At 39.2% G+C, this 20,403-nt stretch overlaps 1 protein-coding gene across 4 annotated transcripts in view; it reads right to left on the reverse strand.

The window, feature by feature from the left end:
• Positions 1-20,403, reverse strand: part of sema4c (semaphorin 4C) — a 113,452-nt gene that overhangs the window by 25,928 nt on the left and 67,121 nt on the right. For all 4 annotated transcript variants that reach the window (XM_062961258.1, XM_062961256.1, XM_062961259.1 and 1 more), the window contains 2 exons: positions 10,198-10,346; positions 5,109-5,171 (listed from right to left, as the gene is read on the reverse strand). In XM_062961258.1, coding sequence (XP_062817328.1) covers positions 5,109-5,171; positions 10,198-10,346 — 212 coding nt within the window. The remainder of the gene's footprint in view (positions 1-5,108; positions 5,172-10,197; positions 10,347-20,403) is intronic.

Consider the following 20,403-nt stretch of genomic DNA (forward strand, 5'->3'; position numbering starts at 1 on the left):
ATAAATAGAGTAAAATAATAAATGTAATAATAATAAGATCTGAGTGAAGTAATAAATGTATTAATACAGTAGAGTCTCACTTATCCAACATTGGCTTATTCAACGTTCTGGATTATCCAACTCATTTTTGTAGTCAATGTTTTCAATACATCGTGATATTTTGGTGCTAAATTTGTAAATACAGTAATTACTACGTAGCATTACTACAGATTGAACTACTTTTTCTGTCAAATTTGTTGTATAACATGATGTTTTGGTACTTAATTTGTAAAATCATAACCTAATTTGATGTTTAATAGGCTTCTCCTTAATCTCTCCTTATTATCCAACATATTCGCTTATCCAACGTTCTGCTGGCCCGTTTATGTTGGATAAGTGAGACTCTACTGTAATAATAATAATAAAAATAGAGTAAAATAAATGTAATAGTAGCAACAATAATAGAGAAAAATAATAAATGTAATAATACCAATAATAATAGAGGAAAATAATAAATGTACCATATATTCTCGAGTATAAGCTGACCCAAATATAAGCCAACCAGGACCCTCACCCGAGTATAAGCCAAGGGGGGCTTTTTCAGTCTTAAAAAAGGGCTGAAAAACTAGGCTTATACTCGAGTATATACAGTAAGTAGATGAAATTTTCATAGACTTCCATTGGAGGAAGAAAAACGCCCAAGGAATTCTATGCAAACATAGAACGTGTGTGATTTGTGTTTAGATAAAAAAATACATGAGCTTTAAAAAAAATAACAACACATCGCCAGTTCTCACACTCACTCATGCACAAACGGGAAGCGCCTGTTGTAAAATAATGTGGCGCGGGGGAGGCGGGGAGGTTTGGAAGTATATCTGAAATGTAATTTGAATAAAAAAGCTGCCTAATTAACTGTGGGCAGCCATAGTGTTGCTCAAAATAAATATGCTCAGCGTTGGAGCCCTAGTAACAGTTACGGGGAAGTCAATGGCTGCGGGAGGAAGAAAAGGAGACAGATGCAAAGCCCACTCTCCAAACTGGGAGGCAATGGTCTGCAACCTGTTGATCATGATGCGGATGTATACTGGGTTTCCAGGCTGTATGGCCATATTGCAGAAGCATTCTCTCCTGACGTTTCACCTGCATCTATGGCAATAGGTCATCGGGTCTGTTGGAAACTAGGCAAGTGGGGTTTATATATCTGTGGAATAATGTCCAGGGTGGGAGAAATGTTGCAATTGGCCACCCTGATTAGCATTGAATAGCTTTGCAGTTTCAAAGTCTGGCTGCTTCCTGCCTGGGGGAATCTTTGTTGGGAGGTGTTAGCTGGCCCTGATTGTTTCCTGTCTGCCATTCCTTGTTTTTTTTTTTTAGGGCTTGCTCTTTATTTTAGAGTTTTTAATACTGGTAGCCAGATTTTGTTCGTTTTCATGGTTTCCTCCTTTCTGTCCCAACCCTTTTGAGCTTCAGAAGAGCCGTAAAAGGAATAAATTTATTTATTCAAGGAATAAATGATAAAGACAACACGGATGGGCCTATGAATACAGCATGAGGTTTTTTGGACGAACGGATCTGATCACGTGTTTTAAATTTATATATTGCAATTTTATATTGTATTTAATAGCCTTAATGGATTTTATGTATTGTTTGATATTGTTTTTGTGTGGGCATCAAATTGTTGCCATTGTTTGTAAGCCGCCCTGAGTTCCTTCGGGTGAGAAGGGCGGGATATAAATGCTGGAAATAAATAAATAAATAAATAAATTCTGTTGCAAATTGTCCACATGCAGCCAGGCTTTGAAGGTGCAAGGCTATTCAATGCCAATCCAGGTAAGCCAACTGCCACATTCACACTCACCTCAGACCGGCAAGAGTTCTTTCTCCCACTCTCGACATTATTCCACAGATATATAAACCCCACTTGCCTACTTTCCAACAGACCGCACTTCTTCTGGGGATGCTTATCATAGATGTGGGCGAAAGGACAGGAGAGAATGCTTCTGGAACATGGCCATGTGTCATGATCTCCGATCTTTGACATCTCCGGACACAGAGCAAGTGCTGACAAAGAACAGATGCCAGCCATAAAACGGGCCAGCCATAAAACCTCAATTACCCTCTGGTATGTGAGAGCCCCTATATAAATGGGCTACAGAGAAGATTCTGGTACTCTGTACAATAAAACCTGTTGGAATCTACCAGCGTGTGTCTTGGTGCTTTCTTCTAGTGGAAGACTTACCCACAGCACAACTGGAAGAAGAGAACCTAACACCATGCAGCCTGGAAAACTCACAGCAACCCTGTTTGGATAAGCACCAGCACTCTTTGGCAAAGAAGGCTAAACACCTTGCAAAACTACAACTCCAATGATTCCATGGCAGTTCAAACGGTGCCAAGGAGAGGACCACAGCGGTGTGCATGTTAGAGACGGATGCTTCGGCGCTGTTGTGACGCAGGATCGCAGCTGTCGAGCTCCGGGGCCCATCTGAGCCTCCTGCTGTGCCAACATGGAGCGGCTCAGGGCTCAGTGGGCAGCCACGGCTGTCAGCGTGGTTTGCAGGGGGAAGATGAGAGGCAAAGGGAGCAGAGAGAAGCTCTAACACTGAACGCCAAACCAGGGGAACTGAGCAGCATTCCCATGGAATACAATGCAAGAAGTCTGGCAGAACAAGCATTTTGCACATCTGTCTCTCTTGCATTCTTCTTGCTGCTTGGCACAGTGGTCAGAGGCAGTGATGTGCCTATGAAGAGGAGGGGATGAAATATCCCTCCATTCCCACATTTCTAATATTGCAAAGTATGTGAGACTCCGAAAAAATTGTTCTGCAGTGTTCGCCTCCCCTGGATCGCTGGGTGTCTGTGCATGCTGCCAACTTGTGACAACTCCATCTGTTTCAGAGGGTTTTCGCAGTCAGAATAGGGTTTTCACATTCCAGCCTGCCCCTTTTTTTTTGGATACATATACTAAATTTATTAACACTCAACTGAAGTGTGAAGTTAATATAAGATATCTGGAAACTTTCATGGGAGGGAGGGCCAGGCTTTAGCACAGCAGGTTAACCACCAGCTGCAATAAATCTTGCCAATCAAAAGGTTGGCAGTTTGAAGTCCGGGTCGGGGTGAGCACCCAACCTTCAGCCCAGCTCACTGCCCACCTAGAAGTGGGAAGTTTGGTTGGTGCTCATTTTCATTTCTAAGCCAAAGAGCCGGCATTGACCGTAGACACCTCCAAGGTCATGTGGCCAGCATGACTGCATGGAGCGCTCTTACCTTCCCGCCAGAGCAGTACCTATTGATCTACTCACATTTGCATGTTTTCGAACTGCTAGGTTGGCAGGAGCTGGGACTAACAGCGGGCGCTCATTCCGCTCCCGGGATTTGAACCTGGGACCTTTTTCGGTGCGCAAGTTCAGCAGCTCAGCCTTTTAACACACTGTACCACCAGTGGATATACAGACTAAATTTCCTAACACTCAACTGAAGTGTGAAGTTACTACAATACAAGAAACCTGGAAACTTTCATGGGAGGAAGGGCCAGGCTTTAGCACAGCAGGTTAACCACCAGCTGCAATAAACCTTGCCAATTGAAAGGTTGGCAGTTCAAAGTCCGGGCCAGGGTGAGCACCCAACCTTCAGCCCAGCTCACTGCCAACCTAGCAGTGGGCACTTTGGTGTTTGTAGAAGACATTGGCAAGGCTCGTGGACATCTTCATGGCACTCACTATAACCTGCAATGTCATTGGAGGGAAGGCCATTGGTGTCTCTTGAGTAGTGGGAGCTATAGTTGTTTGTGGAAGCCAAAGCTTCATTGTTATGTTTCATTGTTATGTTTTTATATTGTTTGTGACCTGGGCTTGGCCCCATGTAAGCCACCCAGAGTCCCTTCGGGGAGATGGGGGGGGGGGGGGTATAAAAATAAAATTATTATTATTATTATTATTATTATTATTATTATTATTGACACAACAACATTGTATGACACAGCAAACAAGATAGATATGCTGGATTTCGTTTCACAAAATCTCAACAATTAACACTTCCCAAGTGTCTAAGACTGTGTGATGTATTTTCAGATGATGCGCGCAGATCCCAGTCAGGTGGCCTTTTGCAGTTGGCAGATCGTAATTTTGTCAATGTCTATTGTTTCCAAATGCCGGCTGAGATCTTTTGGCACGGTACCCAATGTGCCCATCACCACCGGGACCACCTGCACTGGTTTCTGTCAGAGTCTTTGAAGTTCAATCTTGAGGTCCTGAGAGCGGCTGAGTTTTTCCTGTTGTTTTTCGTCAATGCGACTGTCACCTGGGATGGCAACATCAATGATCCAAACCTTTTTCTTTTCCACAACTGTGATGTCTGGTGTGTTGTGTTCCAGAACTTTGTCAGTCTGGATTCGGAAGTCCCACAGTATCTTTGCGTACTCATTTTCCAAGATTTTTGCAGGTTTGTGATCCCACCAGTTCTTTACTGCTGGGAGGTGGTACTTGAGGCATAAGTTCCAATGAATCATTTGGGCCACATAGTTGTGCCTCTGTTTGTAGTCTGTCAGCTCTAGTTTGTAGTGCGGTTTTCTATTATTATTATTATTATTATTATTATTATTATTATTATTATTATTATTATTATTATTATTAAAGCCTGTCTGTGGAAGCAATCACCCCAGCAACATATACATTTTCACTTTTATTATGTGTATATATTTTTAATAATTTTGTGCATATTCACTGAACTACCAGAAAGCAAATGTGCCACTATTTCAGAATCCCAGATAAGGGATGCACAACCTGCATACCTAGACACGATCCCTGATCGATCAGTGAAGATTCGCTTGGAATCCATCCATCACTTATGAGTTAATCGAAAGGGAGCAAAGGACAGCTTGCCCTTTTATAACTGGCCTAGAAGGGCATGAACTCTTGTTTTTTATGTGAAGAAGTACAGAGGCGCATTGTGCGCATCACATGCTCCGTGCCAAATGATAGAAAATCAAGCCTGTGACTTATCGGCAGAACCTTGTGCTCAGCTTCACTTCCCAAGTTACCCATGGCCGTGGCCTTGAGAGAGAGAGGTTAAGACCACGACGGGAATCAACAACATCATGCGCAACCCATCAGCGTCCCTTGACTTACCTGATTACTTTTGCCCTTCTGGATACACTCTGTTTTCTTTTCTGCAGGCGCTTCCCAGAGGATCTGCAAAGAGACACATTATTACATTATGTAACAAAAAGTTTTAAAATTTCTGTTCCTGGTTTGAAAGTGCTATTTCCTGTTTAATTGTGCCATCCTTATTTTGAAAGCAGTTGTTCTACTCCGGAAATTTCATTTTTGTGCCTGCCACAAATTAGGTTGAATGGGTTAAGACTCTGAGATATTCATTGAAAACCTATAGCAAAATGTGCCACAGGATAATGTCTCTCTTTGCAAGTTTTTGTAGGTCAATAAACTTTTTCTATGTTTTTATGATAGAATCAATTAGGAAATGACATTTATAACCCAGGAATATAATATTATTCATATCTATAATAAGATCTGGGTTTCTGAGAGTTTTCGGGACTGTATGGCTATGTTCCAAAAGCATTCTCCTCTGACGTTTTACCCATATCTATGGCAGGCATCTTCAGAGGTTGTGATGTATATTGGACGCTAGGCAAGTAGGGTTTATATATACAGTAGAGTCTCACTTATCCAACACTCGCTTATCCAACTTTCCGGATTATCAAACACATTTTTGTAGTCAATGTTTTCAATGCATTGTGATATTTTGGTGCTAAATTCGTAAATACAGTAATTACTACATAGCATTACTGCGTATTGAACTACTTTTTCTGTCAAATTTGTTGTATAACATGATGTTTTGGTGCTTAATTTGTATAATCATAACCTAATTTGATATTTAATAGACTTTTCCTTAATCTCTCCTTACTATCCAACATATTCGCTTCTCCAACGTTCTGCCGGCCCATTTACGTTGGATAAGCGAGACTCTACTGTATTTGTAGAATGATGTCCAGGTTGGGAGAAAGAACTCTTGAATGGCCTTGCAGCTTCAAATAAATAATAGTCAGTTTGTAATTATTATTCTATCCTGTATTACTAGTGAGTCTATAGTAACAGGACAACCTTGTGTTTACACTTGCAGCTTCAAAGCCTGTCTGCTTCCGGCCTGGGGAGATCCTTTGTTTGGAGGTGTTAGCTGGCCCTGATTGTTTCCTGTCAGCCATAGCAGAGCACTTGATGAACCAACCTGGACACAGCATATTATTTGAGAACACAGAAATGCTGGACCACTCTCACAACCACCATGTTCAACTACATAGAGAAGCCACTGAAATCCACCAGCATGTGGACAATTTCGACAGAAAGGAGGAAACCATGAAAACAAACACAATCGACAACACATTAAACACAATCTGGCTACCAGTATTAAACAACTCTAAAATCTGGACAGTAAATATAGAACAACACTACAAAACAGGAGAATTACAGACAGAAAACAATCAGGGCCAGCTAACACCTCTCAACAAAGGATTCCCCCAGACAGGAAGCAGCCAGGCTTTTCAGTGCTAATCAAGCTGGCCAATGGCAACATACTTGCCTCAGGCAGACAAGGGTTATTTCTCCCACTCTGGACATTATTCCATAGATATATAAACCCCACTGGCCTAGTTTCCAACAGATCTCACAACCTCTGAGGATGCCTGCCATAGATGTGGGCGAAACGTCAGGAGAGAGTTCTTCTGGAATATGGCCATACAGCCCGGAAAACTCACAGCAACCCAGTGATTCCGACCGTGAAAGCCTTCGACAACATATCATAAGATTATCACCAGACCATCACATCCGAATGTTTACGGACCTCTTCTTACAAAAGCTCAGTGTGGTTTATGACGCAATTAAAGAAATCAAAAAGCTGCAGAGTCATGGGATAGCAAACCGTTCTAGCAGACAGTTTGAAATGTGACACAAAAGCGGAGGCATTCGTGGAAGCCCAAAATTTAAAAGATGATGAGAAAAGTCTTATTCGAGATGAGCAAAGTGCAGCTTTGTGTGACCCCGAAGTGCAGCGCTTGAGGTCTCCCCAAAGACTTCATTAATGAAAATGTCAGGTGATTTTTCATCACCCAAAACTGCTCAAAACCATGACAAAAGGCAGTGGTTTCTGCTCAACCAACCCCACAAACACTCCCAAAGAGGCCCAAGATCAGCTTCAATCATTGCATCAGGCGTGTTATTATGTCCCATTTGGAGGTTACAGGGATGAAAATGAGCCTCCACGGTTGTCCACCCCAATAGACCTCATCGGTCCAACCTATTTCTCGTAAAAGCCCAAGGCTTTATAGTCCCATAAATCCAAGTCTTGTTAGTGCTTGCACTGTAAAAACCCAGAGGATAAAGTGGTAAATCATAAAATACATTGCGTTGCTATGAGTTTTCCAGGCTGTGTGGCCATGTTCCAGAAGCATTCTCTCCTGACGTTTCACCCAAATCTATGGCAGGCATCCAAAAGGTTGTGAGGTATATTGCAAACTACGCAAGGGAGGTTTATACATCTGTGGAAGGTCCAGAGTGGGAGAAAGGGGAATTCCAGATAGGAAACAATCAGGGCCAGCTGACACCTCCCAACAAAGGATTCCCCCAGGCAGGAATCAGCCGGGCTTCTCTCCTGACGTTTCACCCAAATCTATGGCAGGCATCCAAAAGGTTGTGAGGTATATTGGAAACTACGCAAGGGAGGTTTATATATCTGTGGAAGGTCCAGAGTGGGAGAAAGGGGAATTCCAGATAGGAAACAATCAGGGCCAGCTGACACCTCCCAACAAAGGATTCCCCCAGGCAGGAATCAGCCGGGCCTTGAAGCTGCAAAGCCATTCAATGCTAATCAAAGTGCTTTATTTATTTATTTATTTGCTACATTTATATGCCGCCCTTCTCACCCCGAAGGGGATTCAGAGCGGTTTACAAATTAAATTTACATACAATATTATATTAGCATAGTACAATACTGGTCATAAATGACTATATTGTACTGTATCAATATATTGTAATATTATTAGTAATATTACATGTAAAATATAATATATAATGATATTAACTGCAATACAGTAGAGTCTCACTTATCCAACATTCGCTTATGCAACGTTCTGGATTATCCAAGGTATCTTCGTAGTCAATGTTTTCAATACATTGTGATATTTTGGTGCTAAATTCATAAATACAGTAATTACTACGTAGCATTACTGCATATTGAACTACTTTTCTGTCAAATTTGTTGTATGACATGATGTTTTGGTGCTTAATTTGTAAAACCATAACCTAATTTGATGTTTAATAGGCTTCTCCTTAATCTCTCCTTATTATCCAACATATTCGCTTATCCAACTTGCTGCCGGCCCGTTTATGTTGGATAAGTGAGACTCTACTGTATTCACACTTGCCTTCAACCGACAAGAGTTATTTCTCCCACCCTGGATCTTCCACAGATATATAAACTTCCCTTGAATTTACTGTGTATACTTGAGTATAAGCCTAGTTTTTCAGCCCTTTTTTTAAGACTGAAAAAGACCCCCTCAGCTTATACTCGGGTAAGGGTCCTGATTGGCTTATATTTGGGTCAGCTTATACTTGAGGATATATGGTACATTTATTATTTTTCTCTATTATTATTGGTATTATTACATTTATTATTTTTCTCTATTATTGTTGCTACTATTACATTTATTTTACTATATTTTTACTATTATTAATAATACATGTATTGTTTCACTCTGATCTTCTTCTTATTATTATTGCATTTATTATTTTACTCTTTATTATTACATGTATTATTTCCCTGTATTTATTATTATTACATGTATTATTTTACTCTATTATTGTTGCTACTATTACATTTATTTTACTCTATTTTTATTATTATTAATAATACATTTATTATTTCACTCTGATCTTCTTATTATTATTATTGCATTTATTATTTTACTTATTTATTATTACATGTATTATTTCCCTGTATTTATTATTATTACATGTATTATTATACTCTATTATTATTAAAAGGATACATAAGCACATTTACATTGAAGAAGATGAGAATAAGGATTTGGTCAGAGTTGAACAATCTTATCTTAAATTTGAGCTTTATGGAAATATTCAAAAACATTTAACCTACTGATGTCTGAATTAATGTAATTTTATTGGTACAGTGGAGTCTCACTTATCCAAGCCTCGCTTATCCAAGGTTCTGGATTATCCAAGCCATTTTTGTAGTCAATGTTTTCAATATATTGTGATATTTTGGTGCTAAATTAGTAAATACAATAATTACAACATAACATTCCTGCGTATTGAACTACTTTTTCTGTCAAATTTCTTGTATAACACGATGTTTTGGTGCTTAATTTGTAAAATCATAACCTAATTTGATGTTTAATAGGCTTTTCCTTAATCCCGCCTTATTATCCAAGATATTTGCTTATCCAAACTTCTGCCGGCCCGTTTAGCTTGGATAAGTGAGACTCTACTGTATATATTTTTATTTCTGAAATTTACCACCCTCGGCTTATACTGGAGTCAATGTTTTCCCAGTTTTTTTGTGGTAAATTAGGTGCCTCGGCTTATATTCGGGTCGGCTTATACTCGAGTATATACGGTAATAAATGGTAAAGATGACATGGACTGAAGTACGGACAAAGCATGAGGTTTCTCTAGGATGAACGGATCCGATTTTATGTTTGAAATTTATATATTGTAATTTATATTGTATTTTAATAGTTTTAACTGTTTACGCATTGTTTGATATTGATTTTGTATGGGCATCAAATTGCTGCCATTACTGTAAGCTGCCTTCGGGTGAGAAGGGCGGGATATAAATGTGAGAAATAAATATAAATAAATCAATATTGCCCACAACAGAGAAGTAGAGGTGAGACTACAAAGGAGTACTCACATTTCACACCAAGCCAGGGAAGTATCTATTGCAGGAATGGGCAAACTTCGGCCTTCCAGGTGTTTTGGACTTCAACTCCCACAATTCGTAATAGCCTATCGGCTGTTAGGAATTGTAGGAGTTGAAGTCCAAAACACCTGGAAGGGCAAAGTTTGCCCAGGCCTGATCTATTGGCTACTACTGGTAACAGAACATTGGGCCAGATGAATCTTCCATTGCTTGTTGAGCATCTCCAATCAAAGGAAAGCCCCACAAGGTCCTTCTCCAGCTCACCATGTCCTGAAGCTCCATGTTGCTGGTGCTGAGGGCAAAGATGGCTTCTCGTGCCCCTATGTATAGTAAACCATCGGAGTCGGCCAACGTCAGCGTTGTGTAGTTGGACACCCCGACACTGGAGAAATGCCTCATGACGTCCTTCAGCTCTGCAAGAGAAAGGAAGGCAACATTAAAAGGGTGAAGCAGAAGGAAGCAGAAGGAGAAAAGAGATTTTAATGTGAGGATGCCTGCCATAGATGTGGGTGAAACGTCAGGAGAGAATACTTCTGGAACATGGCCATACAGCCCGGAAAACACGCAACAACCCCAAAGAGATTTTAATTTGATTCTTTAATTTATACTCCAAAAACTTTGTTGATGAACAAAATTATTTTTAAAATTGGATACAAAGTTACCATTAGGCTTTATGAATACAGTAGAGTCTCACTTATCCAAGCTAAACGGGCCGGCAGAAGCTTGGATAAGCGAATATCTTGGATAATGAGGGATTAAGGAAAAGCCTATTAAAAATCAAATTAAGTTATGATTTTACAAATTAAGCACCAAAACATCATGTTATACAACAAATTTGACAGAAAAAGTAGTTCAATACACAGTAATGTTATGTTGTAATTACTGTATTTATGAATTTAGCACCAAAATATCACAATGCATTGAAAACATTGACTACAAAAATGTGTTCGATAATCCAGAGGCTTGGATAAGCGAGGCTTGGATAAGTGAGACTCTACTGTACTTCCAAAAGGCCTTTGAGACTTAATTTGTTGTTGGACTGATCTATCTGCCCATTTTATAATAGCCCCATTCTTGAGGTGTTGCCAATGTTATATTGCACTTTATTGTCCATTTCAACTGTGAAATTACCTTCCCCATTTCGGCACATGCTGCACTGGGTTCTATGAATTAGTCTCCTGTTTTAATATTGTATGCTTCATGTTGATTTTAACAATTGTTTTACTGATATTGATGTTTTTATTGGTATAATTGTTTTATTGCTGTGTTATTGATATTTGATTGTTTTATCGGGCTAGGCCCCATGTAAGCCGCCCCGAGTCCCTTCGGGGAGATGGGGCAGGGTATAAAAATAAAGTTGTTGTTGTTGTTATTATTATTATTATTATTATTATTATTATTATTATTATTATTATTATTATTATTATAAGGTGTATATGACACGTAAACAAATTTTGTGTTCCCATCTGCAAACGCAGGTCCAAAAAAGTCTGAAATCCAAAATGCTTTTCTCTGACTCAGCCTTTGTGTGACTCTGATGAGGATTCTGGGATGCAGTTTCAAGATGATGGGATTCAGGTTGAGGATGAGTTTCAAGATGACTCTGATGGGAATTATGGGATTCAGGTGCAGAGTGTCCCTGCTGTGAGAGATGAGGAGCAGGGAGGCTTTCCCACGGGAAGAAATGATGTTGTTACTGATGATGGTTTTCAGGTGCAAGAAGCAGAAAGGGAGAGTAGCTCCCAGCCTCAGCCTGATAACACTAACGAGCCCTGTGGCCTTGAAAGCGATGAGGCCGCTTCCCTGGATTGGACTGAGGAATGTGTTTTCTTATCTCTCTTGTTTGGAATTTCGGGAGTTGCGCATAAGTCTCAGAATAGCAAATAAGAGGGAGGTCAAGGGGCAAAGAAATGCCTTCATGTTATGCTAATAAAACAGTCTGCTGAGAGGGAAATCTTTGTCAAAGCAATTTCCTCGCTTGAATCAAGAACCAAGTCTGCTTCCCTGTATTATCTTGTAGCCTGGATGTATCCTCGTTTCTGGGACTTTGGCTTCGTTTTAAGGACCTTGTTTCATGCCTAATGTTTCCATGGATTTATTCTACAGCCTTGTTTTTGTAACTACAGTAGAGTCTCACTTATCCAACATTCACTTATCCAACGTTCTGGATTATCCAATGCATTTTTTGTAGTCAATGTTTTCAATATATCGTGACAGGAAATGAGAGAAATAAATAAAAATATTTCCTGGTATCAGATATGGCAGGTAAAAGAACACTTTAAGACAGACAAACAAGTAGGATTTGAGGAGCAAAATACATTTTGGGAAAAAATAATACGAACAGATAGAAAAATAATAACAAAAATTTATAAAAAAATTAGTAGAATGGGAAACCGAAAAAGAGGAAGAAAAATCACATATGGCCAGATGGAATGAAAATATAGGCAGGAAGATTAGGAAAGAAGAATGGGAAGAAATTTGGAGGGAAAAACTGAAATATAGCTATGCAACAGATTTAAAGGAGAATTGGATTAAGATGGCCTATAGATGGCATATGACACCACAAAAATTAGGAAAATGTTATAAAAACGTAAAAAAAAATTGCTGGAAATGTGAGAAGATTGAGGGTACATACTATCATATGTGGTGGGGATGTGAAAAAGCTAAGATATATTGGAAGAAAATTAGGGGAGACATAGAAAAGATATTAGAGATAAAACTGCCAATGAAACCGGAAATATGGTTACTAGGAATAACGGAACAAAAACTAGAAAAAAATAAAGATAAATTATTATTCCTGCTAACGACGGCAGCAAGGATATGCTATGCGAGGATATGGAAAAATCCTGAAATCCCTAAAGAAGAAGAATGGTTGAAAAAAATACAAGATATAAAAAATATGGATAGGCTTACTTTCCTTCTATCAAAAAGTAAGGGAAATCCGATAAAAGAAACAAATTGGGACAATGTAACAAAATACCTAGAAGGAAAGATAAAACAATCAAAATAAATATAAAAATAAATAAAACAGCAAGATTATAGAATAAAAATGAAAAGATAGGATATATATATATATAAGAAAATAAATAAATAAATAGATAAATAAATAAATAAACAAAAACAAAGATAATATAAGAAGCAAAGGAAGTCAGGCCCAAATGAAAATTAAGAAGGGAAATATTAAAAAACAGAGGATGTAAAAGGAAACCCCCCATCATGAATGGAAGAAAGACAGGAAGGAAGGACTCCAGAGAAACGAAACGAAACAAGGAAAAGACTGAAGAAAGAAAAGGAAGGGAATCTCCAGGAAGATGCCCAGAAGTCCAATTTATTTTATATATATTCTTTATTCTTTTCTTCTTTCTTCTTTTTTTTTTCTTCTTCTTTCCCTTTCCTTTTTTCTTTTTCCTTTTTTGTGTTTGTGTTTTTTTTCCCCTTTCTATCTCACTATTAATCATGCTTATTATCTTATATCTATATTTTAATATGTAAATGGAAAATTTAATAAAGATTATTTTAAAAAAAATATCGCGATATTTTGGTGCTAAATTCGTAAATACAGTAGTTACTACATAGCATTAATGTGTAATGAACTACTTTTTCTGTCAAATTTGTTGTATAGCATGATGTTTTGGTGTTTAATTTGTAAAATCATAACCTATTAGGCTTTTTCTTAATCTCTCCTTATTATCCAACATTATCCACCCCAGTTTAAGGCTCTTCCCATGACGTTGTAGCACCTTAATCTTCCTTCTTGTTTACAAGTTCCACTCAGTGCACTTTGCCCAGCTCATTTTATGTTTTTATTGCTGTGTTTTTCATGTGTTTTATAATGATCGTGATTTTTAATGCCTTTTAAATTTACTTATGTGTTTTTGTAAAACTGTATACTGTATGCTGGTTTTATATCTGTAAGCCGCCCCGAGTCCCTCTGGGGAGATGGAGGTGGGGTACAAAAATAAAATTATTATTATTATTATTATTATTATTATTATTATTATTATTATTATTATTATATTTGCTTATCCAACATTCTACCGGCCCATTTATGTTGGATAAGTGAGACTCTACTGTATCTTTTGGAACTGAACTTTTACCTTTTATGAACTATCTTTTCCCTATTTCCTAATAAACTACAAAAGACTACGATCTGTGAGCAACCTGGTGTCTTTAGCAAGGTGAAGCTAACGTGAGGTGCGACATTTTCGTTCTAAGCATTTCAGATAAGGGAGACTCCATCTTTCCATGATTCCTTGCAGTGGAATCACCATAAGATCCCATATTTGCTTCTCATGGCGTTCATATTTACGGTGCAGATTGTATGTCTCTGGATATAATGAAAGGCAGTCCATCATCTTGTCTCCTGCCTGTTCCCGGCTTTGCCTGCCTTTGCTGATTTCCTTCCAGGCGGTCCCTTTGATATAGTTGCATTGTATTCCCCTTCCGACTGTCTTTTAAAAACTGGAATGTCATTGCTTATTTTTATAGAACGGGGCTGTGATGTTTCGGTGTGGAAAACCACCTCCCCTGCAGAGCTCTGTGCATTTAAATTATGAGTCTCTTGTGATGTGAGGGAAAAAGCCACGTTTCCTTCTGTCGTTCGCGTCAGTCATGCATTTTTAAAAGGGAAATAAATGCCCTACAAAGTTTAATTTTAGAGGTTCTGGCTTGAAGGGCACAAATCATTTCGGCCTGCCAGGTCTTGAGTTGGTAGGTACCGACTTGATGTGTACTTTTACAAAATTAATGCATTTCAGGTCAAACAGGAATTGGAGACCCGTGAGAAGGGCACGATGGTCTGAAAAGGCTTTGTTTTATACGGTTGCAGCTTTTTTCCCCCCCAACATTTTCTGGTTTTATTTGTTCTTTAGAACACTGAAATCAAATGATTTCCCCTAGACTCGGAGCTTCAGAAATGTCCTTTTTGGATGGAGACTACAGCTCTCAGAATCCTCTAGCCAGGTTGCATTCTGAGAACTAGGCATGTGTGATCCATAAAAAATGGTTCTAAACTGCTCAAAAGTAGGAGGTGCTGGTGCTTCGTTTCTAATGTTCTTTCCGAATTTTTGGTGTAAAAGTTTGGGAACTCTAATGAAACTTACAAATCTTCGTTAATGGCAGTCACGATTGTGCAAAAGGGAAAACAACACTGGCAGTGGGGAAACTTTTAGGGCTCCTCTGTCCCTCATTTTTTGAGCTATCCGGATGAAATTTCCTACAGTGGTAGAACACATTTACCATTGTTAGCCCACCAAATTTCAGAACGTTTGACATATACATAGATTTTTGGCAAATTTTTAAAGTTTTAGAAACAACATTAAAAAAAACTTCAAGAGCTTGAATTTTTTATCAAGTAACAAGATAACAGGGGATAATTCCCCCAAATTTCAGAAATATTAATACATCTACTGATTTACAGAATTTTAAAAAAGTTTTCAGAAAAACTAACTGTTTAGGCGGAGGGATAATTTTCTCTTTCCTTCCGAGGCATACTGGGAAATGTAGTTTAAGGCAGAGCCTTTTGCAATCTCTAGCATTGGGGGCCTGGCCTTCCCAAACTAGCCCGGCAAAGATGGAATGAGATTTTAAAAGATTTTAAAAACAGCTTTACCAAAGTTGCTTAATGATTATAGTGAAAATTTAACTGACCTTGGGAGACATTCGAACATTAATAATAATAATAATAATAATAATAACTTTATTTTTATACCCCGCCCCATCTCCCCGAAGAGACTCGGGGCGGCAAACTTAATAAAACATTACAGAACATGATGCACTTTACTAAGTCTGTTTTTATAACCTTTCCATGTTTAAATCATGTTTTATTAAGTTTGCTATTTCATCTTTATATGTTAACGTTTTAATTTTATAATTGTGCATGTTTTTTCTTCATTTGATGTTTTGATATTGTTATTGTTGTTATCTGGGCTCGACCCCGTGTAAGCCGCTCCAGTCCCTTCGGGGAGATGGAGGCGGGATATAAAAATAAAGTCATTATTATATTATTATTATCATTTATGAAAAAAATGGTGATTCAAATTCTAAATCCCACCACCAGCTTTCCTGCATGCCTTGGAAATCACCTTCGTATGTCCGAATTTAACAAATCGGATACGAGTTCCGATCTAATCCGAAATTATGCACATGCCTACTGAGAACCATAGTCTAAAAAAGTAACTTTTCCGAATGTGACATTGGACTACAACCTGGGGGCCCCAGATGTTTTTGACGTTCAACTCCCAGAAATCCTCAGTTGGGATTTTTGGGAGTTGTAGGCCAAAAACATCTGGAGACCCCAGGTTGAGAAACACTGGAGTAGAATATATGGTCAACGTTTTGGCAATGAATGAGGAAACATAATGATTGAAAATAGAGCCAAATGAAGGAATCACTGACTCTTTAGACCAGGCATGGGCAAACTTTGGCCCTCCAGGTGTTTTGGACTTCAACTCCCACAATTGTGGGAGTTGAAGTCCAAAACACCTGGAGGGCCAAAGTTTGCCCATGCTTGCATTAGACAAAATGACATTCCAAACTGAAGATTGCAGGGCCCCAAATGGCATCGGAGTATCAATTCATACAACTCTATAGGAATCCGTCACGATCGAAGCGTACCAGCTTCTGAATCGACATATAGCGGATTGCAGGGAGGAACACGACAGTCTTTATAGAAGAAAAACTTGATATTAAATCAAGGTGTTGCAGTACAGTAGGCTTTAAGGGTGGGAAAATCACTAGAAGCCAAATGAGCGGCTTAAACTGCAGTCCTTGCTGGAGAGAAAATGGATTTCTGCAGCGACAGGACCCTTCAGCAATTGATCCCTGTTGCAATGCAAAGTATAATAATTTGCAAGCAAGTTCCGCGTTCTGGGACCTCCTGTTAGAGATGAGTGAAACTGGGTACTTGCCTTGCATATCATGCCACGAGAAAAATATACGCTGAACCATCAGAAGGCAATGTTGTCACTCCCTTAGCCACAAATATGAACGATTTTGGGAGTTTTTTTTATTTATTTCTGGGTAAGGGGTTACTGTATATACTCGAGTATAAGCCTAGTTTTTCAGCCCTTTTTTTAAGACTGAAAAAGCCCCCCTCAGCTTATACTCGGGTGAGGGTCCTGGTTGGCTTATATTTGGGTCAGCTTATACTCGAGAATATATGGTACATTTGTTATTTTTCTCTATTATTATTGGCATTATTACATTTATTATTTTTCTCTATTATTATTGGTATTATTACATTTATTATTTTTCTCTATTTTTATTGCTATTATTAAATTTATTATTTTTCTCTATTATTACTGCTACTATTACATTTATTTTACTCTATTTTTATTATTATTGTTATTATTAATACATACATTTATTATTTCACTCTGATCTTATTATTATTGCATTTATTATTTTACTCTATTTATTATTACTTGTATTATTTTCCTGAATTTATTATTATTATTATTACATGATTATTAAAAGGATACATAAGGGCATTTACATTGAAGAAGATGAGAATAATGATTTGATCAAAGTCAGAGAGTCTTATCTTAAATTAGAGCTTGATGTAAATATTCAAAAACATTGAACCTACTGATGCCTCAATTAATGTAATTTTATTGGTATCTGTTTTTATTTCTGAAATTTACCACCCTCAGCTTATACTGGAGTCAATGTTTTCCCAGTTTTTTGTGGTAAAATTAGGTGCCTCGACTTATATTCGGGTCGGCTTATACTCAAGTATATACGGTACTCAATCTGTATTAACTCCAGGGTAATAATAATAATAATAATAATAATAATAATAATAATAATAATAATAAAACTTTATTTATACCCCGCCACCATCTCCCCGTGGGGACTCGGGGCGGCTTACATGAGGCAGAGGCCCAAACAACATAAGGACAAAATATAAGCAACATAATACAATCACAATATAAAACAGATAAAACAGTAATGCAATATATCAATTAAAACAACAATACAGGATAAAAAATTACATTAAAAACACATAAAAGGTAAGACCGTAATAAATACAGGATATATTATTAAAAACCCTCTTGGTTGGTGATGAGATGAGGGGCCTCCAACTAACAGACAGATATTGTACCGATGGAATATATATAGATATCTTAGGCAGAGAGAGATTGTGCAGACGTATTCCACCTGCACAATCATGAGTAGAACGTGAGTAGATCAATAGGTACTGCTCCTACCGTGTTTCCCCGAAAATAAGACAGTGTCTTAGATTATTTTTTGCTCCCAAAGATGCGCTAGGTCTTATTTTCAGGGGATGTCTTATTTAAAGAATAATTCAGTAAAGGGTAAAGAATAATGCAGCCCACAAAATTTTCAACAGCAACTCCCAACCTTCCTCATGACTGGCTTTGCTGGCCAAGGCTTCTGTATCTTGCAATGCAACATCACATGAGATCGAGACAATTCCCACCCTGACGTACAAAGAATGGCTTGTTTTGTATTCCTAACTACTCTGAACTAAGCGTCGCATATTTCCATGTCTTCGTGATCAACGGCTTCGTAACGCTCCACTTTTTGAATTTAAAAATAAAGGGAAGGCAAAAAGAAAAATCACGGTTGAGCAACTGAAGCCCAATGCAGAAATGAGTCTGATTTGCAGATCAGAATCCAATCTCAGGGAAAGAAAAAACAAGGCTCTGTTTCTCCCGCTTCCTACTACCGCCTCCTTTCCTCTCCTCGGAAACAACAGTCTACAAACACAATTGTAGAAAAGCACAGCTTCAAATTATGCTGTTTCTGTAACGCCGGGAAACGTGTGGGCCGCTGATGCCTGTCAAGACGCAGAGGCATTCAAACGCTCAGCGTGGCAGAATTGGCAAAATTGTTTAACAGGGTGCGAGGATCTGAGGATCTCCGTCTCCTGATTTGGGACTGAGCCTTGTCTTAAAAGAAAAAGAATCGTAGGTTTGGGGCCAAAGATTTGGGGCAAGGGGTCAATCCTACCCAAAGGAACGGAACCCTAGAGCTCAGGAATGATGGTTGATGGTTGCGGGCTGGTGATGCTACGGTTGGTGATGTTAACTACGGTTAGATGGATCTGCAATTGGCTAAGCGAACGAACCCAAAGGGTGCTCACCAACGCGTCGTCTTCATCTTGGAAAGAAGTGACAAGTGGAGTGCCGCAGGGCTCCGTCCTGGGCCCGGTTCTGTTCAACATCTTTATTAACGACTTAGACGAAGGGTTAGAAGGCACGATCATCAAGTTTGCAGACGACACAAAACTGGGAGGGAGAGCCAACACTCCAGAAGACAGGAGCAGAATTCAAAACGATCTTAACAGACTAGAGAGATGGGCCAAAACTAACAAAATGAAGTTCAACAGGGACAAATGCAAGATACTCCACTTCGGCAGAAAAAAAGGAATGCAAAGATACAGAATGGGGAATGATGCCTGGCTTGACAGCAGTGTGTGCGAAAAAGACCTTGGAGTCCTCGTGGACAACAAGTTAAACGTGAGCCAGCAGTGTGATGCGGCTGCAAAAAAAGCCAATGGGATTCTGGCCTGCATCAATAGGGGAATAGCGTCTAGATCCAGGAAAGTCCTGCTCCCCTCTATTCTGCCTTGGTCAGACCACACCTGGAATAATGCGTCCAATCCTGGGCACCGCAATTGAAGGGAGATATTGACAAGCTGGAAAGCGTCCAGAGGAGGGCAACTAAAATGATTAAAGGTCTGGAGAACAAGCCCTATGAGGAGCGGCTTAAAGAGCTGGGCATGTTTAGCCTGCAGAAGAGAAGGCGGAGAGGAGACCTGATAGCCATGTACAAATACGTGAGGGGAAGTCATAGGGAGGAGGGAGCAAGCTTGTTTTCTGCTGCCCTGCAGACTAGGACACGGAACAATGGCTTCAAACTACAGGAAAGGAGATTCCACCTGAACATCAGGAAGAACTTCCTCACTGTGAGAAGGGCTGTTCGGCAGTGGAACTCTCTCCCCGGGGCTGTGGTGGAGGCTCCTTCTTTGGAGGCTTTTAAGCAGAGGCTGGATGGCCATCTGTCGGGGGTGCTTTGAATGCGATTTCCTGCTCCTTGGCAGGGGATTGGACTGGATGGCCCATGAGGTCTCTTCCAACTCTACTATTCTATGATGCCCCACAAACAACAGGTGCTGGTCCCTCCATTTGGGGAAGAAACTTTGTCACGTCCTGCGATCCGCCGGCAATCTTTGCTCTATAAGTAGCACAAAGGAGATTAATCCCACCAAGCGCCTCCCCACATCTGGCTCAGTGATTAGCAAATTAGTCTATATATAAAGCCACCGGAAGCAGGGGGTAGCTGTTTTCATGGAGAACAAACGCAGAGGCCTTTGCAAAGTCACTTCCAAGAGGAGGCTAGATGAGATCATGGAGCACTCAACACATGATAAGACCCTTGGAGGCAGGAAGGGTGTTTATTTTGAGACCCAGGACACAGGGCTGCTCCCGACACCGTTTCTCA

This window comes from Anolis carolinensis, unplaced genomic scaffold, assembly GCF_035594765.1.
Source record: "Anolis carolinensis isolate JA03-04 unplaced genomic scaffold, rAnoCar3.1.pri scaffold_8, whole genome shotgun sequence".
Taxonomy (NCBI): domain Eukaryota; kingdom Metazoa; phylum Chordata; class Lepidosauria; order Squamata; family Dactyloidae; genus Anolis; species Anolis carolinensis.